The sequence below is a fragment of the Ascaphus truei genome, unplaced genomic scaffold (genome assembly GCF_040206685.1).
Source record: "Ascaphus truei isolate aAscTru1 unplaced genomic scaffold, aAscTru1.hap1 HAP1_SCAFFOLD_985, whole genome shotgun sequence".
Classification (NCBI taxonomy): domain Eukaryota; kingdom Metazoa; phylum Chordata; class Amphibia; order Anura; family Ascaphidae; genus Ascaphus; species Ascaphus truei.
Window position 1 is genome coordinate 17,643 of NW_027457325.1, and position 25,747 is coordinate 43,389.

A 25,747-nucleotide genomic window follows, 5' to 3' on the forward strand; every position below is an offset into this window, starting at 1 on the left:
GTTCTAGCTTCTTGGGGCCTTTTCTCTCTCTCTCTCTGGGTGAGAGAGAACCTGAGATGCAGGGACAGATAAAGATTTATATATTTTTATATTTAATAATTGTTTTATTTGTTTCACATGTTGTGACCTTAATCAGAGATTTGTCGCACACTTTTATATCTTCTTTCCTGATATAGGAGCTTATTTAATGTACGCTGAAGTGCCCGAAGGAAAAACTCCTATTCCTCGTTTAATGAGCATGAACCTCCCGCAGCGTATCTGCTGCTTGCTGTTGACATAATACAGTGACATCAATTTAGTTAGCACCAGTTGATTGTGAATGTATATAAGAAGCACAATGTGCCAGACCTACAAATGTGCAAATGCTCATGGGGATTGAGCGACAAATATATCAAATAAGATCAAAAACAGGTCCCTATTTTCATTATATGAACCTCATTTGCTGGGTGTAGAGACTCTCTCCTCTCTCCTCTCTCTCTCTTTCTTCTCTCTCTCTCTCTCTCTCTCTCCTCTCTCTCTCCTCTCTCTCTCTTCTCTCTCTTCCCTCTCTCTCTTTCTTCTCTCTCTCTCCTCTCTCTCTCCTCTCTCTTCCCTCTCTCTCTTTCTTCTCTCTCCTCTCTCTCTTCTATCTCTCCTCTCTCTCTCTCCTCTCTCTCTCCTCTCTCTCTCCTCTCTCTCTCCTCTCTCTCTCCTCTCTCTCTCCTCTCTCCTCTCTCTCTCCTCTCTCTCTCTTCTCTCTCTCTTCTCTCTCTTCCCTCTCTCTCTTTCTTCTCTCTCTCTCCTCTCTCTATCCTCTCTCTTCCCTCTCTCTCTTTCTTCTCTCTCCTCTCTCTCTTCTATCTCTCCTCTCTCTCTCCTCTCTCTCTCCTCTCTCTCTCTCCTCTCTCTCTCCTCTCTCTCTCTTCTCTCTCTCTCTCCTCTCTCTCTCTGTGTCTTCCTGGTGGTGGCAGCAGAGTCACTGCAAAGGCAAACACTGGGCCGGTGTGGGATCGCGTTTTCTTTCCCTTGCTGTTAGCTGAGGAGTTTTGATCCCTGCACGGACCAGTAGAGGCGCCAAAATTGAAACTCAGGAGATGCCGGAAGTGCAGCGGAGAGCACAGTGAGTGATACAATGTTACCGGATAAGTGTTACAGACACACACAGGGTACTGATGTAAATGGGTACATAAACACCCGTACTACAGCACCTCACGGTCCTCACCCCACATATTCCCTCACCCCGCAGCCACTCCTATTCCCTCACCCCCCCTCATATTCCCTCACCCCACCGCCCCTCATATTCCCTCACCCCACCGCCCTCATATTCCCTCACCCCACCGCCCCTCATATTCCCTCACCCCACCGCCCCTCATATTCCCTCACCCCACCGCCCCTCATATTCCCTCACCCCACCGCCCCTCATATTCCCTCACCCCACCCCCCCTCATATTCCCTCACCCCACCCCCCCTCATATTCCCTCACCCCACCCCCCTCATATTCCCTCACCCCACCCCCCCTCATATTCCCTCACCCCACCCCCCCTCATATTCCCTCACCGCCCTCATATTCCCTCACCCCCCCTCATATTCCCTCACCCCACAGCCCCTCATATTCCCTCACCCCACAGCCACTCCTATTCCCTCACCCCCCTCATATTCCCTCACCCCACCGCCCCTCATATTCCCTCACCCCACAGCCACTCCTATTCCCTCACCCCCCTCATATTCCCTCACCCCCCCTCATATTCCCTCACCCCACCGCCACTCATATTCCCTCACCCCACAGCCACTCCTATTCACCCACCCCACAGCCACTCCTATTCACCCACCCCACAGCCACTCCTATTCACCCACCCCACAGCCACTCCTATTCCCTCAGCCCCCCTCATATTCCCTCACCCCCCCCCTCATATTCCCTCACCCCCCTCATATTCCCTCACCCCCCCTCATATTCCCTCACCCCACCGCCACTCATATTCCCTCACCCCACAGCCACTCCTATTCACCCACCCCACAGCCACTCCTATTCACCCACCCCACAGCCACTCCTATTCCCTCACCCCACAGCCACTCCTATTCCCTCACCCCACAGCCCCTCCTATTCCCTCACCCCACATATTCCCTCACCCCACATATTCCCTCACCCCACATGTTCCCTCACCCCACAGCCCCTCATATTCCCACAGCCCCTCATATTCCCTCACTCCACAGCCCCTCATATTCTCACCCACAGCCCCTCATATTCCCTCACCCCACAGCCCCTCATATTCCCACATCCCCTCATATTCCCTCACCCCACAGCCCCTCATATTCCCTCACCCCACAGCCCCTCATATTCCCTCACCCCACAGCCCCTCATATTCCCTCACCCCACAGCCCCTCATATTCCCTCACCCCACAGCCCCTCATATTCCCTCACCCCACAGCCCCTCATATTCCCTCACCCCACAGCCCCTCATATTCCCTCACCCCACAGCCCCTCATATTCCCTCACCCCACAGCCCCTCATATTCCCTCACCCCACAGCCCCTCATATTCTCCCACCCCACAGCCCCTCATATTCCCTCACCCCACAGCCCCTCATATTCTCTCACCCCACAGCCCCTCATATTCCCTCACCCCCCTCATATTCCCTCACCCCCCTCATATTCCCTCACCCCACAGCCACTCCTATTCCCTCACCCCACAGCCACTCCTATTCCCTCACCCCACAGCCCCTCCTATTCCCTCACCCCACATATTCCCTCACCCCACATATTCCCACAGCCCCTCATATTCCCACAGCCCCTCATATTCCCTCACTCCACAGCCCCTCATATTCTCACCCACAGCCCCTCATATTCCCTCACCCCACAGCCCCTCATATTCCCTCACCCCACAGCCCCTCATATTCCCTCACCCCACAGCCCCTCATATTCCCTCACCCCACAGCCCCTCATATTCCCTCACCCCACAGCCCCTTATATTCCCTCACCCCACAGCCCCTCATATTCCCTCACCACACAGCCCCTCATATTCCCTCACCCCACAGCCCCTCATATTCCCTCACCCCACAGCCCCTCATATTCTCTCATCCCACAGCCCCTCATATTCCCTCACCCCACAGCCCCTCATATTCTCTCACCCCACAGCCCCTCATATTCCCTCACCCCACAGCCCTTCATATTCCCTCACCCCACAGCCCCTCATATTCCCTCACCCCACAGCCCCTCATATTCCCTCACCCCACAGCCCCTCATATTCCCTCACCCCACAGCCCCTCATATTCCCTCACCCCACAGCCCCTCATATTCCCTCACCCCACAGCCCCTCATATTCCCTCACCCACAGCCCCTCATATTACCTCACCCCACAGCCCCTCATATTCTCTCACCCCACAGCCCCTCACCCACATACCCTCATATTCCCACATCCCCTCATATTCAGTCACCCCACAGCCCCTCACACAGACCTTGTATACCCCAACACCTCAGGCACCCTCCACATGCCCCTCCTATAGATTCCTCATATACCATAACCCTCATATAGAGCACATTTATATTGTTTATATTATTGTACAGGCAGGACTGGGGTATATTTATATTATTGTGCAGGCAGGACTGGGGTATATTTATATTATTGTACAGGCAGGACTGGGGTATATTTATATTAATGTATAGGCAGGACTGGGGTATATTTATATTAATGTATAGGCAGGACTGGGGTATATTTATATTATTGTACAGGCAGGACTGGGGTATATTTATGTTATTGTACAGGCAGGACTGGGGTATATTTATATTATTGTACAGGCAGGACTGGGGTATATTTATATTATTGTACAGGCAGGACTGGGGTATATTTATATTATTGTACAGGCAGGACTAGGGTATATTTATATTATTGTACAGGCAGGACTGGGGTATATTTATATTATTGTACAGGCAGGACTGGGGTATATTTATGTTATTGTACAGGCAGGACTGGGGTATATTTATGTTATTGTACAGGCAGGAATGGGGTATATTTATGTTATTGTACAGGCAGGACTGGGGTATATTTATATTATTGTACAGGCAGGATTGGGGTATATTTATGTTACTGTACAGGCAGGACTGGGGTATATTTATATTATTGTACAGGCAGGACTGGGGTATATTTATATTATTGTACAGACAGGACTGGGGTATATTTAGGTGACACTGAGTGGGGTATATTTATAATATTATAGAAGCAGGACTGGGTTTTATTTATATGTAAACAATGGGTCTACAACTCCTGATTATCAATTACCATGATCAGCTGATTGTAACAGTCTCTGGATTCTGACATTTCTTTCCTGGTGCCATTTAATAGAGGGGTTCTCAATCAATATTGTATGATTTATGTTGTGGATTTCACCGATATAAAATGAAGTAGGAATAGTTGTGTTAGTCCAGGTGCGACAGTGCCGAGTAAATAAGTACGTCAGCATTAGGTGATACCTTTTCTTATTTAGACCAACAATTGATGATATAGGACAATATTCGAGAGTTCTCCTCTCTTCCTCGGGTCAGCGAAACTGATTAACAGAGTTTCCATGAGCTTAAGACAGATGTAAAAATAGAAGAACTAGATATAAAACATATAAAAATACCACTTGTGAGCATATTCACATCTCGAATAGGTCTGCAAACCTGTTTTTCACCGTCATCTCTTGGCGTACAATGCTTCCACTGCAGCGAGGGATTCTGGGAAATAACATGCAAATGAGCACACAGTATATACAGTGTACACAGATATAAAAGGAACCACAACTATTTTTAGGAGGCATAGACATGGAGTGATAAATATATATATATATATATATATATATATATATATTTTAATGCATATTGTTTCCATGCGGCTGGGGTTTTGCACGTTATTCGAAATCGTTGGTTATAGACTCAGAAAGGACACTAGATGGCACTAACTAACAAGTTTCAAGTCCAACTCATTCAAGTGATTTCATGGGAACATACAGAACTTGTAGCTAAGAATCTACACATCTCCATCAAGTAACAACCGACGGGAACCTTTCAAATGAAGATGGAATGGAGTGTATCTGGAAGAAACAATATCATCTTACAAGGAAACCTTCCACTGTGCCTCAAAAAGTAAGTGTTTGACCAGTGCATCCTGCCCGTGCTCACTTATGGATGTGAAACTTGGACCCCAACTGCGAAGACCATTGAGAAGCTTTAGACAACTCCAAATATGGAAGAGATGTATGCTGGGTATTACCCGAAGAGACAAGAAAAATAATGAATGGGTCCGAAGGCAAACAGAAGTCTGGGACATCATCACAAAGGTGAAGAAATTAAAAATGGCGGTGAGCCGGACATATTGCAAGAAGAAATGACCATCGTTGGACAGACATGTTAACACAACTGTATTCCAACAGAAATTAAAAGACCAAGACGACGACCAAAAGTAAGATGGGAGGATGAAATCAGAAAATGTGTTGGAGCGACGTGGAGGAGAGAGGATTGTAACCGCAATAGCTGGGGGATCATTGGAGAGGCTTCATCCAGCAGTGGGGAAACAGGGGCTGAAGATGAAATAGATTAACCCCTTCACTACCTAAGCAGTGCTGGCACCTCTGGCAGGGATGGTGTTAAACAAATAAACATCTCACACCACATAATTTGTATATTAATACAGTTTACTTATAGCACCTTTTATTGATTAACTGGCCAAGCCATTATCTTTTCAACTATAGGAAATCATGGTGAGGGGGGGAGGGGGGGAAGGGTGGCACGACCAATCACAGCACGGATGCTGCACGGGTACCGGAATCAGGACACGAGTGCTCGCCTACATTGGCCAATGAGGGCTGGATGCGAGGCGGAGGTGACTTAAAGGGTAGGGAGGGAAATAGGAACGTCCAATGGGAGCAGCACCTACCAGCAGGAGCTTGGCAACGGGTTCCCCGGCCGGCAGGATATCCCCCACTGGGCTCGGCGCCCGGATGTCTGGGCAAACAGCCAAATGCTCTACTTTTCAGGCGGGTGGCTCCCCAATCTTCGCCCCCGGCCACTCTCTCCTTTATCCCCTGCACCTGACCTCACCCTCCCAGCAATAGCCAGTTCTCTGGACATGCGGGCTGCACAAAGGGTCTCTCAGCCCCGCATGTCCAGAGAGCTTGGCTACGGTTTATAGTGAGCACCATTACATTCTTATGCTCGGGTACAGTTTATAACACACAGGGATAAGGAATGACCGTTTCAGGGTATGGAAGGGCAACTGGGTATATAGAAATGGGGTAACTCCGGGGTCTGGCGAGCTCCAGGGAAGGGCGAGCAGAGTCCTGGGACCGGGCGTACCCTTTATTATGCTGGTGCCTGGGCCCCCTTTCCATCACAGTCAGTCTACAAGCTAAGCACTTAGATACGTAGCAGAGAATACAACGTACGAAAGGTAATACGTTAAGTCCAAGGAAAATAGGAAATTTGAGGGTTGTTTGAGACGTGTTTGGGGCGCGAACGCCTCCCCGTCTCCTCCTTAAACCTGTAAACATTCCTTGTGACTGCAGAATAAAAAAGCTGGAGGGGAAAAGTCCTGCCCAGCGGTGCTTTAGTTTCAGGAGGAAATGTAACAGTATTGTATCAATCAGCAGTTTGAAATGAATTTTTATCTTCAGTTTACAGCCAGTGGCATTTGTACTCTCATCCCTTTTTTATTTATTTTTTAATTTACTACAAGTTTGTGGAATCTCTAAGAAGGTTACCCTTAGGCGACAGATGCAAAAAAACATGTGCTTGTAATTTGATAGCGTCGCTATACACCCTATTTACTTTTTGAGTGGCAAATCTTCAAATATATATTTGTTAGACATTTGGACACGCCTGTCCATGTGTATTCCTGCAGTTGCTTTATCAAATTAACTGCATTCATTGAGGAGGTAAACAATGTTCTTTACGGGTTGGGATTCCCTTTTATTATACATCTTAAAATTGTACATAATTGTTTTGCTTGGGAATCTATAAGGTTGATCCTAAAGATGGATGCATGTATTTATATCTTTATTTATATGGTGCCCTTGATGTACATAGCGCTTCACAGCCGTAACTACCCCAGGATCACAGAAGAAGAAGATATTTTATGTAGGAGGGCAGTCGGAAAAAGCAAGGTTTCATGAAGAGTAAATCACTCTAGAAGCGGTTACTCTAAACCAGCTAGTTGGAGAGTGGCTAAAGTGGCCTTTTTCATGGGCACAAGTCAAGGGGTTGATCATACAGCAGATACAAACCCACATTATGCCTGCGGGGGCCCGGGGGAGTTTGTAGTATGTCGGAGGACGTCTCTGGGATTTTGCTACAGTCTACTCTAGATACTATCGGGGCCAAGTGGGTTCTAAAAATAATGCCAGACGGTTCTAGATTAGAATTCAACCAAGAAGATACCTAAGATTCAAAGAACCCAGAATGTCCCAGGCGAGGTTAGCTTTACCTCGAGGTTAGCTTTACCTCGAGGTTAGCGTTAGAAGGTTAGGACCTGCGATGTTATGGTCATGCCTTGAATGTGGCTCGCAGGCTTATACGCTTTGGCCAAAGGGTTAAGTAAATGACCCTTTTTTCAAGAGATATATAGGTATTTCACTGTGCATTTTTGTAACATTGGATGTTGCTCTGGACTTCTTTGTTTCGAGGTTAGCGCTACAACAGAATATCTATAAGCTTCCATGGGAGTCTCGTGATTACAGAGGTACAAGCCTATGGCATACAGGACAGACTCACAAGATTTTCAGTAGGACTTCAGACTGGTGTGTGTATATATGGACAAAATCAGAAGAGAGTGGAAGTGATGGCTGTATTGCCAAGTTGGCCACGGAGAGCATGGTTTTGACGGCTAATAAACATGGGCTGGCCATAGAAAAACCTTGGCAAATACCAGTGACACCAAGAACCTAGAAACAAAAGCCCATCAACCTTCCAAATGCACAAACCTTGAGTTTGGTGTCATGGAGATTCAGCAGGAGCAACTCAAAACTGTGGGACTATCGGCTACACTAATTATATGCCAGAAAGCCTTCTACATCCAGAGTGTATAATAGGATATAGCATCAATTCAAGAAATGGGTAAACAAAGCTCGTATAGCATGGTCTGACCCTCCCACATCCTCTGTATTGGATTTTTTGTAAGAAAGATTTGATATGGTATTAAGCTACAGTACTCAAAGTACAGGTTTCTGCCTTATCATTATTATTACAAAAGGATCAATCAGAAAACAGGCTAAGCATTTTTCCCAAGCAATCAAAAGATTAAGACCCCAGTTTCGGAAAAATAATGCAACCTGGGACTTGCCACTGGTGCTAGACATGCTGATTAAGGATCCCTTTGAACCCTTAGATTGTATACTGCTTAAGTACATCACAATATATATTTACATCAGCAAGAAGAGTGGGGGAGATGTAGGCATTATCAGCAGAAGAGTGGAGGAGATGTAGGCATTATCAGCAGAAGAGAGGGGGAGATGTAGGCATTATCAGCAGTAGAGCCATATATTGTGTTACATGAGGACAAAGTGGTACTCGGACTAGTAGAGTCTTTTCTGCCTAAGGTAGTGTTAGTTTATCATTTAAACCAGGAAATAGTACTACCATCATTTTTCCCGAATCCAAGACATGGAGAGGAAATTCCACTTGTTGTTTTAAAGAATACACCAATAGAGTAAGAAGTATACAAAAGACGGATGCACTCTTCATGTTACCAGGGGGGGGGGGGGTCAAGGAAGGGCCAAGCCATTTCAAAGTCAACAATTGCAAAATGGATTTAGAGGCGAATTACGAAAACATACGAGGAGAGAGGCGATGGCCACAACTTGGGTGCCAAAAGCTCAAGTATCGCCTTCCGAACTGTGCAAGCCAACAGTATGGTCCTCAAGGAATATGCTCATCAAGTTCTTCAAATTAGACCTACTGGCCTTAGCTGACGCAAGCTTTGGTCATAAGGTCTTATAGGCCGTTGTAAAAGAAAAGGTTCAAATGGTACAGTGATATATTGGAACCGAAAGTTCATGACCAGTGCTGCAAAGTGAGAACAGGAATAAAGAGAATATATCTCCTGAAGTGTTTGTGTAATAGATGTAATCATCAGGATGTGGGTGCAAAATAAATGAGTCACCCCCATTATAAGAGTAATGTCCTTCTATTTAGATAGAAAATGACGTTAACAGGTCGCTTCCACATACCACCAGAAGATAACAGTTACACTTAAAGTCCATTCCACAGGGGAAGGAAGGCAGGAAGAGACGGGAAAAGGGGAGGAGGGCGGGTTGGGCCACTGTCCTGCTGGGGCCCAGTTTGGTCCAGTAACTGGTGTGGCTTTTGTCTCCCTCCCTTGGTAGCTTAGGTATGTCCCTTACATGATCACTGGCCATGATGGACGATCCAGTTTGCTGGAATCTTGTTTCCCTGGAGTCCTATCATGGCCTCGGTCACCAATCCCCCCCCCCCCCTTCTTTTAGCCGATTTTAGTTATGTTGTTCAGCTTTGGGAGACTCTGAGGCTAAGTGCAAGTATAATGAGGGGCCTTATATACAGTAGGTGGTGCTACCTGCAGGAAGAACATCTTCTGTCCTAGCGAGGGATGGGATTAACTCTTATGGGACTACTGCCATCAGTGTCAGGAAAAGGAAATTCCATCAAACCAGTGGTACTGCAAATGTTCTCCTCCTACACAAAAATATTGAACTAGTTTATATTAAGAGGGTTCTCCCTATATCCTGCACCAGGAATTTTTCATGCAGCAAAAGTTGTTTAATTAAGTCTTCTGAGAGCACGAAGCGTTCATTTTTTTTTTTGCATTAAAAGTAAACTCTTTTGGATACTTTTTTTAACCTGCTTTTCCAGTTTATATTTATTTTCAGAACAAGCTAAAAGAGCTTTGCGCATTTATATTTCAAAGTTAATACCAACCTTTCTCATTAATTAACCAGCCAACATTGTTTGTTTTTTTTTACGTCTTTACCGTCCAAAGTTCATATTTTTGATTTCTTTGGCACCTTGAATCCTATGCGAGCTTATCATCAGTGCTTATTCCTGGGTCATAAGTAACCTTTTCCTGTTTTGCTGTATTCTCAGCAAATCTCATGAATCTGGAATACATTGTGAAAGTCTGCACATGGCCAATGGTTTGATTACTTTCTTATAGTGTTAGTTTGCCAACAACATTGTTTTTTAGTATAAAAGCCTATAGGAGCTGTTTGGACTATTCTGATATATCCTAAGCCAAGAACAGCTGGCTAGGCATAGGGTAAGCTACCCTGCTGCTAGAATATCAAATACAAATGTGGCTGGGTACATCAAACAAATATATATATATATATATAGTGGGTCACAAAGGCAGCTGCTGAAAATAAATGCATCATTTGACTATTTATATTGAGAATTGGTCTTCTGTGGTTGTTCTATCCTAGGCTTCTCTGGGCTCAGTAAGCTTTGACAGGCAGATAAACTCATCCCCTTCATGCAAGATCGAGTCGTCCTTGAGTTTCTGCTAAACGTTATTCAAAAGCACAAACAGAAATGAATAGAAAATGTTTGGGGGGATCCATAAGTTGGTGTAAAAACAATACTGTGACCGGGAGAGCAGAGGAAACCACTTAGGCTGGGGCCATGGTGCCGCAGAGTGTGCGGAGGCGTCCGCACGCCAAGCGATCAGACTGCCATAAGGCAGTGATCGCGTCCATGCGGCGGGAGGGGGCGCGCATTGCGCAAGGAATCAGTTGAAATTGATTTCTTTGCGCGCCAGGCCAGTCACGTGAGTGGTTCGCCCAATGAGAGCGAACCAGCTCCGTGACACCCGTAGGCACACCCCCCACGGTCCGTCCACCATGGCCAGGGAAAGCACCCGCTTCACACTGGTCACTGCACAGGCTCCGCACGCCTCCGAACGGTCTGCGGCACCATGGCCCCAGCCTTAGGCTGCCTCCATAGTAGATCTGACATCACTCGCGCCGAATACAAACACATGGATGCAATGCGCATAGATCGCACGTGCAGGAGGGCGAACCGTACTGGTTTTAATTTGCTGCGCGATGACCCAGTCATGTGTGCGGTTCAGCCAATGAGGGTGAACCACTCACGTGATGTCACGGGCACGCCCCCCCCCACCCCCCATTGCGCAACCCTGCGGGTCAAAGATCACAGCAAGTGCAGCTATGTACGGAGCCTTAGCTGACTGCAAGCTTAAAAAAGACCCAAATACAGGGCTGGCCAAGAAGGAAGCAGGGCAGGACTTTCCCAAGTGCTAGGGAGAGGGGAACAAATCAAATCCCCCCTAGGGGCCGGGGAAGGGTAGTTCATGAGGCAACAAGCTGAATGACAGGTCTAATGCAAAGATACATAGTAACAGAGGGGCGGAACTGCAGCAAAGGTGCTGAGCAACAAAGTAGCAGACAAACACAGGCTGGAGACAGAACAGTGGCTGATACAAATACTGACCAACTGATCTGTTTAGCATGTTCTTATTGACCTCTAAGTACTTACTGTACCACTCTGGGGATCCTACACTTTTCCTTTTATTCTTTTTCGGGATCCCTTTGATTCTTTTACGCTTTTACTATTTTCCAATGTTCAGCCGTTGTCTCCAAGTGGGGAAGCTGTTCCGTGGAACCAAAGTGACCCCGGGAAGGGTCTGCTCGCAGCCCAAAAGTTACACAATTGTATTTATGAGATAGGTAGAAATAACACAGAACTATAAGCAAACACAGCACAACAAATGTCCAACGCACCCGATGAGAAATCCACAACATTTTGGGTATTTCCACATTCTGCCCCCACCAGCTCATTTGTTGAACCCCACGATATGCTCTTCTATACAATACTGCGAACGCTGTGACATTTTGTATCCAGGCAAGAGTTAAGTATGCAAACAAAATATCGTATATTTTACGATCCACCATTGTGGGTTTGTGATCGGCACACACGGGGGTAGCTTCACCATGGGGGTGGGGAGACAGCTTTGTATGACACACATCATTTCACCTTTGGAAAGCTTAACTCGGACCCACGGAGAGTGTCTGCTAGTTCCCCCGGCTGTAAATATGGAGGTTCATTGGGTTATAATGTTTCGTTTTCAAATCCTATGCTTTCTTAAACCGGTAACATCAAAACGTTTGAGCCATCAAAGGGGCTTGAGAATGTAACAGAAATATAATCTCTTAGTGGAGAAAAGGGTTATAATGTAGGACACTGAAGAACACTGTAGGATGAAAGCTTGGAAAATATTTCTGCTATTTCTCCTGTCTGCAGGGAGAGGTGCATAGAGCCTCGTTATACACTGAAGAAAGGCCTCGCGCCCTGGAAACATTTCATTGGCACAAAGTATTGCTCTCCGTCGTATTACCGAGACCCCAACAGGTCAGGTTTTCAGGAAGTCCCAGCTACAGCACAGGTGGCACAATCGGAGGCTCAGCCGAAGATGTGGGATGAGGTAGGAAGGAGCACAGAAAAATAAGAAGGCAGTGGGGAGGGGGGCACGGTACATTTAGTTCATTTATACATTTTCTTCTGTTCTCCAGCATATTTTTAAAATAATTGCCCATCTTCTTTTTTTATCGGGTTGTATTCATGGAGTGCCATTGGGTGGTGTGGTGTGGTGACGTGGCATGGTGACGTGGCGTGGTGACGTGGCGTGGAATGGCCAACAATCTACTCTACTGAGTATAATGGAAAACACGTAGCTGACAATATGCTCAGTTTGGTACTGTCGAGTTAGAATCTGTCAATTGGCCTTACTGTATGTAAGTATGTCTTTATTCATATAGCACAAAGAAGAAGAAGCAGGTACACGGTCTTACTCAAAAGGAGGTTTAATATGCCATAAAGTCCTACGTTTCGGCAGTCAAATACTGCCTTTCTCAAGTATTTGATTGCCGAAACGTTGGACATTATGGCATATTAAACCTCCTTTTGAGTAAGACCGTGTGCCCGCTTCTTCTTCTTTGTACTGGAACATTTGGGACTACAGGAGCTCCCCAGGACCAGCGCACCGGCAGCTAAGTACCCCACCTCTATTACCATTGATATTGAGTGCGTGTCTCATCCTCTGTCTATTTATTCATATAGCGCCAGTAATGTACATAGAGCTTCACAGCAGTAATACACGTGACAATCATATAAATAACAAATAATGCAAATAACAGATCAAGGGAATAAGTGCTTCAGACATAAAAGTAACATTTGGGAAAAGGAGTCCCTGCTCCGAAGAGCTTACAATCTAATTGGTAGGTAGGAAGAGCGTACAGAGACATAGGAGAGCGTTCTGGTAAGTGTGTCGGCAAGGGGCCAGGGTTTATGTATGAGGTGTATAGTATCCGCCACAGAGCTACTCATATGCATCGTTAAGCAGGTGTGTTTTAAGGTGGGTCTTAAAGGTGGATAGAGAGGGTGGGTTCTCTAGTCCTCAAGACACCCCAACAGGTCAAGTTTTAAGGATATCCCTGCTTCAGCACAGGTGGCTCAATCAGTGGCCTAGTCAAAGACTGAGACACCTGTGCTGAAGCGGGGACTGATTGGGCCATCTGTGCTGAAGCAGGAATATCCTGAAAACCTGACCTGTTGGGGGGGGGGATCTTGAGACCGGTATTTGAGAACCCCTGCCTTACTGGTTATAATAAACGTTTCCTCCACAAGGTATGAATAAACACCTCATTTTTAACCTCCAATTTTTCACAAGTTGTCAAAACTGCAATCCTATCATTTGAAGACACTCTGCCCTTAATTCTCAGTTAGAATGTTCTGGGCTCGGCCCTTAATGCTCAGTTAGAATGTTCTGGGCTCGGCCCTTAATGCTCAGTTAGAATGTTCTGGGCTCGGCCCTTAATGCTCAGTTAGAATGTTCTGGGCTCGGCCCTTAATGCTCAGTTAGAATGTTCTGGACTCAGCCCTTAATGCTCGGAGTTAGGATGTTCTGGACTCGCCCCTTAATGCTCAGTTAGAATGTTCTGGACTCGCCCCTTAATGCTCAGTTAGAATGTTCTGGACTTGGCCCTTAATGCTCAGTTAGAATGTTCTGGACTCGGCCCTTAATGCTCAGTTACAATGTTCTGGACTCGGCCCTTAATGCTCAGTTAGAATGTTCTGGACTCGGCCCTTAATACTCAGAATGTTCTGGACTCAGCCCTTAATACTCAGTTAGAATGTTCTGGACTCAGCCCTTAATGCTCAGTTAGAATGTTCTGGACTCAGCCCTTAATGCTCAGTTAGAATGTTCTGGACTCGCCCCTTAATGCTCAGTTAGAATGTTCTGAACTCACCCCTTAATGCTCAGTTAGAATGTTCTGGACTCTGCCCTTAATGCTCAGTTAGAATGTTCTGGACTCAGCCCTTAATGCTCAGTTAGAATGTTCTGGACTCGGCCCTTAATGCTCAATTAGAATGTTCTGGACTCGGCCCTTAATGCTCAGTTAGAATGTTCTGGGCTCGCCCCTTAATGCTCAGTTAGAATGTTCTGGACTCGGCCCTTAATGCTCAGATAGAATGTTCTGGACTCAGCCCTTAATGCTCAGTTAGAATGTTCTGGACTCGCCCCTTAATGCTCAGTTAGAATGTTCTGGACTCGCCCCTTAATGCTCAGTTAGAATGTTCTGGACTTGGCCCTTAATGCTCAGTTAGAATGTTCTGGACTCGGCCCTTAATGCTCAGTTACAATGTTCTGGACTCGGCCCTTAATGCTCAGTTAGAATGTTCTGGACTCGGCCCTTAATACTCAGAATGTTCTGGACTCAGCCCTTAATACTCAGTTAGAATGTTCTGGACTCAGCCCTTAATGCTCAGTTAGAATGTTCTGGACTCAGCCCTTAATGCTCAGTTAGAATGTTCTGGACTCGCCCCTTAATGCTCAGTTAGAATGTTCTGAACTCACCCCTTAATGCTCAGTTAGAATGTTCTGGACTCTGCCCTTAATGCTCAGTTAGAATGTTCTGGACTCAGCCCTTAATGCTCAGTTAGAATGTTCTGGACTCGGCCCTTAATGCTCAATTAGAATGTTCTGGACTCGGCCCTTAATGCTCAGTTAGAATGTTCTGGACTCAGCCCTTAATGCTCAGTTAGAATGTTCTGGACTCTGCCCTTAATGCTCAGTTAGAATGTTCTGGACTCAGCCCTTAATGCTCAGTTAGAATGTTCTGGACTCGCCCCTTAATGCTCAGTTAGAATGTTCTGAACTCACCCCTTAATGCTCAGTTAGAATGTTCTGGACTCTGCCCTTAATGCTCAGTTAGAATGTTCTGGACTCGGCCCTTAATGCTCAGTTAGAATGTTCTGGACTCGGCCCTTAATGCTCAGTTAGAATGTTCTGGACTCGGCCCTTAATGCTCAGTTACAATGTTCTGGACTCGGCCCTTAATGCTCAGTTAGAATGTTCTGGACTCGGCCCTTAATGCTCCATTAGAATGTTCTGGACTCGGCCCTTAATGCTCCGTTAGAATGTTCTGGACTCGCCCTTAATGCTCAGTTAGAATGTTCTGGACTCGCCCTTAATGCTCAGTTAGAATGTTCTGGACTCGCCCCTTAATGCTCGGAGTTAGAATGTTCTGAAATCGCCCCTTAATGCTCAGTTAGAATGTTCTGGGCTCGGCCCTTAATGCTCCGTTAGAATGTTCTGGACTCGCCCTTAATGCTCAGTTAGAATGTTCTGGACTCGACCCTTAATGCTCTGTTAGAATGTTCTGGACTCGCCCTTAATGCTCAGTTAGAATGTTCTGGACTCGCCCTTAATGCTCAGTTAGAATGTTCTGGACTCGCCCTTAATGCTCAGTTAGAATGTTCTGGACTCGCCCTTAATGCTCAGTTAGAATGTTCTGGACTCGCCCTTAATGCTCTGTTAGAATGTTCTGGACTCTGCCCTTAATGCTCTGTTAGAATGTTCTGGACTCTGCCCTTAATGCTCTGTTAGAATGTTCTGGACTCACCCTTAATGCTCAGTTAGAATGTTCTGGACTCGACCCTTAATGCTCTGTTAGAATGTTCTGGACTCGCCCTTAATGCTCAGTTAGAATGTTCTGGACTCGCCCTTAATGCTCTGTTAGAATGTTCTGGACTCGCCCTTAATGCTCAGTTAGAATGTTCTGGACTCTGCCCTTAATGCTCTGTTAGAATGTTCAGGACTCGCCCTTAATGCTCTGTTAGAATGTTCTGGACTCTGCCCTTAATGCTCTGTTAGAATGTTCTGGACTCACCCTTAATGCTCCGTTAGAATGTTCTGGTTATGTTTACAAGATCGTAGCGGTTTGGAAAAGGGTATGTCTTTTTTTCCTATGAGCGTGCAGATCGAAATTCTAAAATATTCCAAAACTTTGGCATACAAAGATTAACATTTGATTGATATAGAAAAGAGAGGGGGGGGTATATCTACATAGTTCGTGAACTGGGGCGCATGCCTATTTCAGACCTACAGTAATACATAGTGAAGGCTTGGGAGATATCCATGCATAGTAAGTACTGTAGGTCACATATTTAAACGGCATAGCATATGCTGAGGTGCAGGACATATTCCATCAGCTTTGCTTGTGAATGTATTTATCTGAGATTTTTTTTTTTTTTTTTTAATGTTCCTAGACTGAAAGCACACGAATCTACGTATAAACATCATTGTAGGGCGCCCAGCATTAAGAGATAATGCGTATCATCTGGTAATATGTGAACTTTACTATTTACCGGAAATATCCACATTTCCTGGATGAAAACGTGATTGAACGTATTGAAACAATAGTCTTCTTTGGTTCTGACACTGATGCAGTGGTGAACATTTCATTGACCTCACCATATGTACAATGGTACAATGTGTACATTTTCCTTTTTCTTTAACCCAAGAGTACAACATGCTGTTGGCCTAAACACTTCTCCGTGGTTTCTGGAGACAATTACTTCAGGAGGAGTTATTTCGGTTTTGAAGCCATTGCTAGCTCCATGGGACCTCGAAAAAGTACTTTCACAATTTACATTGTGCCTCCAGGTTTAAAAATTAGATTATAATCCCTTTGAGACAGGAACTGTTGGGGTCCTTGTATCTGTGGCATACTACCGCCGGGATGCCCTCTGTAACCCCCAAGCGGTTACACAGGCCCCCCGCTCTTCCCCACAGCAATGAAACTGACTACGAGGGGAAGAGCAGGGGTCTCTCTAAGAGAGCAGTACTGTATACCAATTGTATCTAGTGACTGCCTGGTCACATGATCTTCCCCACAGAACTTTGCGTATTTGGTCCTCTTCTGCTGTACTGGCAGCCATTTAATGAACCCCCACTCCGAATCTTCGCCGATCGATCGTCAACTTAGCTAATTACTTATCATTGCGTAACACATGTAAATAAACAATAATATATATGTACATTACACAATAATATATATATATATATATATATGCAAATATAGCTGTATGCTCATCTGCATGTCTTAGGCAGGTCTGCAACCCCGCCTTTCCCCATTATCACCCAGCATACAGCACTTCCACTGCAGCAAGGGATTCTGGGAAATGACATGCAAATGAGCACACAGTGTCACTTTTTGCCTCAATAACCATTTTTAACATGGTTCCCTATAGGCTTAAGCTTGCTGCATGGTCACAGCTTTGAGCACAGCCAGGGTTAAGGTGCATACCCAGAAAACCACCCACAGACAGCTGTTTCGACCTTGATGTATATATATATATATACGTTACACAATAAATTAGGGCGCTGTGCTATTTTCCCTTATAATAGTCCCAGTGTCCAGTGTAGAAGCCCTTAGGGTAATATTATTGCTAGCGCTGCTTTGGAGCTCTGTTCTCAAACTTGTGTGTAGTAACATTGCAGGCCTGTTAAGGGTGACATATTTGTGAGGTGTGTGTGCTACACAAAGGATACTTGATAGTTGTGGGAAAAGGCCTCCCGGATATCTGTTTTCCAGGAGTACTTTAACAGCCGGGAAAGTATCTGGATCTCACTTGGTCTGGGTTCTTCTCTCTCTTTCTCCGTGTGTAGAGAATGTGTTTCTGCTGCTGTCTCTGACTTTCTGTCCTTGGCTAGCAGTCTCATACAAGCCTCCTATTTTACCTCTGCGAGTGTCAGGTTATCTCTCTGTAGTCCATCTCGCCGTCATCATCTGGGCCCAAAGTATACATATATTTTTATAGCATGGGATATGCATGTCATTACATGCTATAAACATGTAACTGTAACTGTGACACGAGGGGGTAACCAGGCTCTCTAATTAAGGTCAAGCCCGTTTTGGTAACATTGTATCATTGTGTTATACTGTATGTATTAAAAGTATTTTTTGTGTTTTTCCCTTTCCGGGTATGCAATCAAGCAGGGATTGCTAGGGTATGAGTTTGAAGGGGGTGGGGGAGGTTTGTGGGGGAATCGTTGACAGAATGTACCTAGGAGGTTGGGGTCAGGAGTTGCAGTTTCCCCATAAATGTACCCAGGAATCATGCTTGACTCTCGGATACATGTAGACACATTGTCCCGGCAATACCTCCCCTTGAAAACGCAAGCGCGACTCACCACTTGGGTACCCTGCTTCAGCACAGCCCAGAAAGGCGAATGAGGCACAGGGATACAACATGTATTCCTGTAGCTGAGGGAATCCCTAGGTTAATGGGGGTACTACAGCTAGTGCCCAGGTGACCCACAACCAGTATAGGGTTTGTGGGTGCCCCAACCGAATGTAAGGTTGAGGGGGACTCTCAGAGTCCAAACTGAGTCCAACAGGAAGTGTGTGGGGAATAAGGCAGATAGAAATAAAACTACAATGCTTTTCCTTTTCTGTCCCCTGTCCCCAATGACTCAGAGTGTATTAAAAGATACTTTAATGTAATGTGCTTTTTACATTCGGAACCGATGTCCAAACAGGCTGTCCGAGCTAATCCATAGGCGCCGCTAAGTCTGATGGACATTGGAGTTCAAAGCAGTCAGAGGAAGCCCAGAGGTGTGAATAGCATTTGGTCAGCGGGGAAAGCCGGAGATCAATGGCAGCCCTCAGGGATGTCGATTGTTCTGCCAGACCTGGTGGAGCCTGCCCAGCGGGTGGCATTGAGATAGCCAGGGAGAGAGGTGCGCATGCGCTTGCGCATGTCTCTTGGCTATTTTGGATTTCTCACTGACCCGCCTATTCTAGCTGGCTTGGCTCTGATTGGTTGCTTGGGAAAGTTCCCACGCGTTGATTGGCTATTCAGTTTTGTGAATGAAACTGAAAATACTATAAAAATCGATGAGCCAATCAGATTCGCTGTCTCTTGTAGTTGCTTCTGAGTCTAAGTCCCGACTTTTGCGCCCAAGTTCTCAGAAACAATCGTAGCGGACGTGGCTGGGATTTTATACCGATTTGAGTTCCAGGAGATTTGGACTAACTCGCGGTCTGGAGGGACCAAGTTCTCAGAAGAGAATGTAGCGGTGGCGTATGGAACTTTATGCCAATTTGGGTTCCAGGAGATTACCTGGATTCTGGGTAATAACCTGGTCTCCCGTGACAATTAGCCAGAATCCCTGGCTGCAGTGGAAGCATTGGATGCTAAGATAATGGGGACAGGCAGAGTTTCAGACCTGTGAATGTGCTCACAAGGGTATTTTTGTTTGCTGTACACTGAACGGGGGAGGGTTTTTTTTTTGTTATTTTCTTTACTCGCCATAACTTATTTATATAGAAACGATATAAAGCAACATCCCTACAGCATCCCCGTCTTCTCAACGTGATCTAAAATTGGAATGAAGGCAAAATGACACACTTGGGAAGATTCTGTCACGGAGACAAGCACTCTTTCACAGCATCAAGTACCAGACAAGATGTTTATTTCAGCCGAAGCCAACAGGGCAGCACAAAGTCACCTAACACACGCCACACCCGGAATATAGCAGTCCTAGGTGCCCGGTGGCACTGGAATGGCTTACCCAGCGCAGCTTCCACTCCAGTGGGGGATCGGGAACTCCAGGCAGTGCTGACTGCAAGTCGCAGAAGAGCAACATTAAATCTACGACTAGGAATAGCAGGAAGACTCGGATTCGGGTGTATCTGGCACAACCTCAGAGAACACCATTCAGTCCATCTCCAAGCCAGTCCAGGAATGATCTGTGAAACTCAGACCGGTCGTCCCTTTTCTAGATTCCCGTCTCCATAGGAAATCATGGAGAATTGGTGGAGACCAATCACAGCATGAGGGCTTGCCTGCGTTGGCCAATCCGGACTGAGGGGTGTGACGGAGGCCGAGGTAAGGAGTGTGGGAATTACAAACCAGCCAATGAGAGCAGCACCTACCTGCCCAGGTTCTCAATGCTGACTTGCTATCTCTTGATGAGATAGGCGCCTCTCTGTCTGGGGCAGACAATGGCTCCCAAATAGGAGGCCATCCCATCCCCACTCTCCTCAACCCCCTCGTGTAAGCAGCTAAACCCAGATCCCAGGGTTTGCAGGCAGGATAAGTGTATTGCCAGCCTAGCATGCCAAGGGCACAAAGAGGTACACTGTTCAACACAACACATTTTACATCGAATAAAGGGTTTCATATACATTATTAGATACATTTGGCCCAATGAGCCACAGAAGGATGGAGTTACAGGGAAATCCTGTATAACCAGACAGATTGGGGCAATGCCTGGGCTTAATCTTAATTATAAGAGCCTAATTGCCCCTACTGTCACACCTCCACTTTTAAGCCGAGAGCTCTGGGGCGACAGCCCTACTGGTTTGAGCCCCAAGATCGAGGCCAAAAGGTTGCTCTCGGGCCATACAGGGAGGGATCCTTCCCTCAAAACTCCATAGTCCAAAGGGGGTAGCTTGCCATGCAAATAGGGTTGCCATTGCCTGGCATCCTTGCCTAGCATAGGCAACCCCCCAGCCAAACCGGGCACGAAGGCCGGAGAGAGTGACCTTGCGTTCGGGCTATCTGGGCATTGCGCGAGAGAGCCGGGGTGGGGGCAAGTCAGTCGTTGGGGCCATCGTGGTCGGCTTCCCTTGGCTTACCTCTCGGGTGGAGACTCCAAGGTCATTGGAGCAATGGGTCTTGAATCTGTCGCCGATATCTCGGGTTTTTGCGCCGGCAATCCCTCGGCTCTGGTGGCTGGACACGGCCGCGATCGGGGACACCTCTGGGCCCGCATAGCCACAGATGAATCTGCCCAGATCGCAGATATTTGAGTGTGCTCACAAAGTGGTATTTTTATTTGCTATCCAACTAACAGATGAATTCCACATTAGTTCAGCATGAATTGAATGAAATACTTGCTTTTGTGAGCCAGGAAAGATTAGCAGAAAATTTACACATTATTCACACCTTGTGTAGTTTGAGATGACTTTGTTTCACAAAGGTTCAGTCAAAATAAAAAACCTTTGGTGTTATTATGTTAAATGACATGAAAGCAGTACTTGCAAAAGAAGCATGAGACATACTTTATTAAATTCTATTTGCTGCCAGTATTTTTTTTTAAGCTACTTTGAACCTGTTCCAAATATAATCTTTACATAACATATTTATTGGCACAAAAACAAATCCTCACAGATGGAAATGATCCATTTTTTCCAGACCGAGTTAAGAAATTGTGTTTTTGCTTTGAGTACAGTTTTATTCACACTAGCCTACACATTTTTAGGCTTGGATTTGAAAATCAGTTACAGGTGCCTCGCGGTAAGGAAGAAACCTGGGCAGGCATGTCCTTTAATACAGTGTTTTGTAACCTTTTTTTTTTTTCTTTTGGTTAAGGATCCATATCATTATATTGTGAAATTCTGCAGAATCCCGACCCTCTCTAATAGCGCATCTGAGATCGGATGCATTTAAGGAACCCCGACCCTCTCTAATATCATGTCTGAGATCAGATGCATTGCAAGGAACCCCAACCCTCTCTAATAGCGCGTCTGAGATCAGATGCATTATAAGGAGCCCCAACCCTCTCTAATAGCACGTGAGATCAGATGCATTGTAAGGAACCCCAACCCTCTCTAATAGCGCGCCTGAGATCAGATGCATTGTAAGGACCCCCAACCCTCTCTAATAGCGCATCTGAGATCGGATGCATTTAAGGAACCCCAACACTCTCTAATAGTGCGTCTGAGATCAGATGCATTGTAAGGAACCCCGACCCTCTCTAATATCATGTCTGAGATCAGATGCATTGTAAGGAACCCCAACCCTCTCTAATAGCACGTGAGATCAGATGCATTGTAAGGAACCCCAACCCTCTTTAATATCGTGTCTGAGATCAGATGCATTGTAAGGAACCCCAACACTCTCTAATAGCACGTCTGAGATCAGATGCATTGTAAGGAACCCCAACCCTCTCTAATATCGTGTCTGAGATCAGATGCATTGTAAGGAACCCCAACCCTCTCTAATAGCACGTATGAGATCAGATGCATTGTATGGAACCCCAACCCTCTCTAATAGCACGTCTGAGATCAGATGAATTGTAAGGAACCCCAACCCTCTCTAATAGCGCGTCTGAGATCAAATGCATTGTAAGGAACCCCAACCCTCTCTAATAGCGCATCCGAGATCAGATGCATTGTAAGGAACCCCAACCCTCTCTAATAGCGCGTCTGAGATCAGATGCATTGTAAGGAACCCCAACCCTCTCTAATATCATGTCTGAGATCAGATGCATTGTAAGGAACCCCAACCCTCTCTAATAGCACGTGAGATCAGATGCATTGTAAGGAACCCCAACCCTCTTTAATATCGTGTCTGAGATCAGATGCATTGTAAGGAACCCCAACACTCTCTAATAGCACGTCTGAGATCAGATGCATTGTAAGGAACCCCAACCCTCTCTAATATCGTGTCTGAGATCAGATGCATTGTAAGGAACCCCAACCCTCTCTAATAGCACGTATGAGATCAGATGCATTGTATGGAACCCCAACCCTCTCTAATAGCACGTCTGAGATCAGATGAATTGTAAGGAACCCCAACCCTCTCTAATAGCGCGTCTGAGATCAAATGCATTGTAAGGAACCCCAACCCTCTCTAATAGCGCATCCGAGATCAGATGCATTGTAAGGAACCCCAACCCTCTCTAATAGCGCGTCTGAGATCAGATGCATTGTAAGGAACCCCAACCCTCTCTAATAGCACGTATGAGATCAGATGCATTGTAAGGAACCCCATCCCTCCCTAATAGCGTATCTGAGATCAGGTGCAGTTTAAATTCTTCAGTAGTTGCAGGGAACCCTTTAGTGATGCCCGGGGAACCCAACGGTTCCTAGGAACCCCGGTTTTAAAACACTGCCCTAATGGGAGGCAAATAATAAGCCCTGGTACCAGACTGTGCAGTGTATTTATTCATCATACATTTATTCCAAGCAGAGCATTTTTCAGCAAATAAAAATATCACGTGAGAGCACATTCACATGTCTCAGACAGGTCTGCAACCCTGCAGTTCCCCATTATCTCTTAGCATGCAGTGCTTCCACTGATCAAGGGATTCTGGGAGATAACACACAAATGCGCGCACAGTGTCACTTTTTTTCTTCGTGTCCTTTTTAACATGCATTATTCAAAACTGTAATGTGGAAAGACTGCAAGTTAAAGTGTGTAAAACAAGTAAATCAAGCCTACAAGCCTGCACAGTGCTCAGATTCTTTTCAGCTTGTTGACTGGTTTATAGTTTTGATTAATCTTTTTAAGTTACACAACGGATCTGGATTGTGTAACTGCCAACTTTACAAATTCATCCAGTCGCAGAACTGAAGCAAGCAGCAACTGATTTTCCCACATGACCCCTCTCCTCCAGCCCCCAACTGTTTTCAATGGGATTTTATGTCTTGCACTCATCCAGCTTAGGCTTTAATGCAAAAAGAGGTCTCCGATGAATTACTGCAGCTCTGCTTTGCTTCATTCCTTTCAAAGCTACATTATTAAACGGAATTCCTTTTTGAGGAGCAATCCAAGCAATATCCTACACGTGTTTAAAAGAAAATCAGTTCTGTAGTATTAGATAATACTTACTACCTTTTATTTTTATTTTAAAATTCAACTCTTAATGCCATTTTTAATGAGTTTTAATATACTGATTTATTTTGCTTTCTATAGCCCACCTCCCCAGCAGGGCAAACTATTTGCAACACTTTCCTGTTTGTGATAATTTGTTGCCAATGTTCCCAGCAGATTGAGCTGCCAACTGTAACAATAGATAATGTTACCGTAGTAATATAAAAATACATTGTAGCTGCTCAGTTACAATGACTGAAGGATTGATTTGAAACTGACAGGCAGCCATTTAGTGAACCCTGGGAAACAGTATTTTGCTGAATGATCAGCAAACCAATTGATCGGAAGCTTAGGTAGTTTTCAATAAAATGTAAGACTGCCTCTTTAAAGCTGCAGTTCAGTCTTTTTTTTTTTTTACTTCAATAGTTTCATGTGTGCAATCTCTAATTACCTAAAGAACTGCATAGCTGCCGGTCAATTCGTTCTCCGTCTATTGATCGGCAAAGTTTGGCGACATCTTTAAATATGGGGAATGTAAATCGGTGCTATAGGAACAAGCATGCTTGTTAAAATAGAATACAAAGAAATTGGTCTTTCAAAGTTGTTTTTTTTAAAACAGAAAATGCTAAAAGTATTTTTTCTTACTACAGAACTGATTTATTTAAAAAAAAACACACATGCAGGATATTGCATGAACTGCAGCTTTAATCAACGTGTCATGTTCTATAAATGACACAAGCTGTAAGATTGCAGAATGAAATAGAATATGTAGAGATGAGCGAGTTGAGGTTTGTCACCTGAACCTCAGCAAACAGAATGTAGCATGATGCTATCGTCTTAATTTGGTGCGGATTAACAATCTGCTGTATTATGGCCGTAGGATGGTACGATGTGTAGGAATGGTATACTGCAGTTTAGCAAAGTAAGAAGATTAAGAGACAGACAAAACACTCTGATTCAGCAAGTTTAGCCAAATCCTGCGGAAAAGCTTGGGTAATATTGCTAGGACATGTTAACTACTTTGGAACAAAAAGACTTTATATAAAGCCAAGATATGATTAATATTATAACTATATTATATTGATATTCACTTTATCCTGACTTTGGGTTCCTCTCCCACCAACCCCAGTTACTCTAACTCTGCCAAACTCATCTCGGATCAGGGCCGGCCTCACCTCTTGTGGGGCCCAAGGCAGCATGCTGACAGCAGGGCCCCTGCAGGCAGCATTGCTCCTCCAACAACGTCACAGCGCCATTTACGTCACGGCAATATGTGACATCACGTTGTCATGTCGGGTCGCCATGATAATGCGACGCTGCAGGGGGAGGGGTTACGGAGAAGGTAAGACCCCCTCCTTAAACGTTCCCCTGCACACGTGAACACAATGCACCTTGGGGTGAGCAGCGGTCCCTGCACCGGCCCAGCGGACTCCGCAGCTCCCTCCTCCGCCAGACAGGCGAGGGGAGAGCTGAAAGTGGGATCCCGTCGCTGACAGGAGGAGGGAGCTGCGGGATCCCCTGCAAGGGGCGGGGCCCAACCACCTCGCTCACCTTGCCCTAAGGGCGTCACCAATTTTAAAATGCGTCATACTTACCGTTGGAAATCTTCCGCTCATAATGACGCTTCCTTTTGGAATATTTACTTTGACACATTGCACCAGTCGGATGTTTCAGCCTCGCTTCAGGTGATTAAAAAAACCAAAAAAATACTTGTTTCAAATTGCGTTTTTTAATTATTTTTATACAATTACAATCTTATAGCTCAGCGGTGCGCAAACTGGGGGGCGCGACCCCCAGGGGATGTCGCAAGACTGCCTGGGGGGGAGAGGGGGCACACGGTTTACAGAGGTCCCGCACGCTTC

The 25,747-nt window shown here is 45.6% G+C and overlaps 1 protein-coding gene across 1 annotated transcript in view; it reads left to right on the forward strand.

The window, feature by feature from the left end:
* Window positions 1-1,064: 1,064 nt before the first annotated feature.
* The window catches only part of LOC142486774 (uncharacterized), a gene marked incomplete at its 3' end in the record, with an annotated part of 86,182 nt that continues 61,499 nt past the window's right edge, over window positions 1,065-25,747 (forward strand). Inside the window, exons 1-2 of the mRNA XM_075585230.1 lie at window positions 1,065-1,099; window positions 12,237-12,417. Of these exons, the coding sequence (XP_075441345.1) occupies window positions 1,074-1,099; window positions 12,237-12,417 (207 nt within the window). The remainder of the gene's footprint in view (window positions 1,100-12,236; window positions 12,418-25,747) is intronic.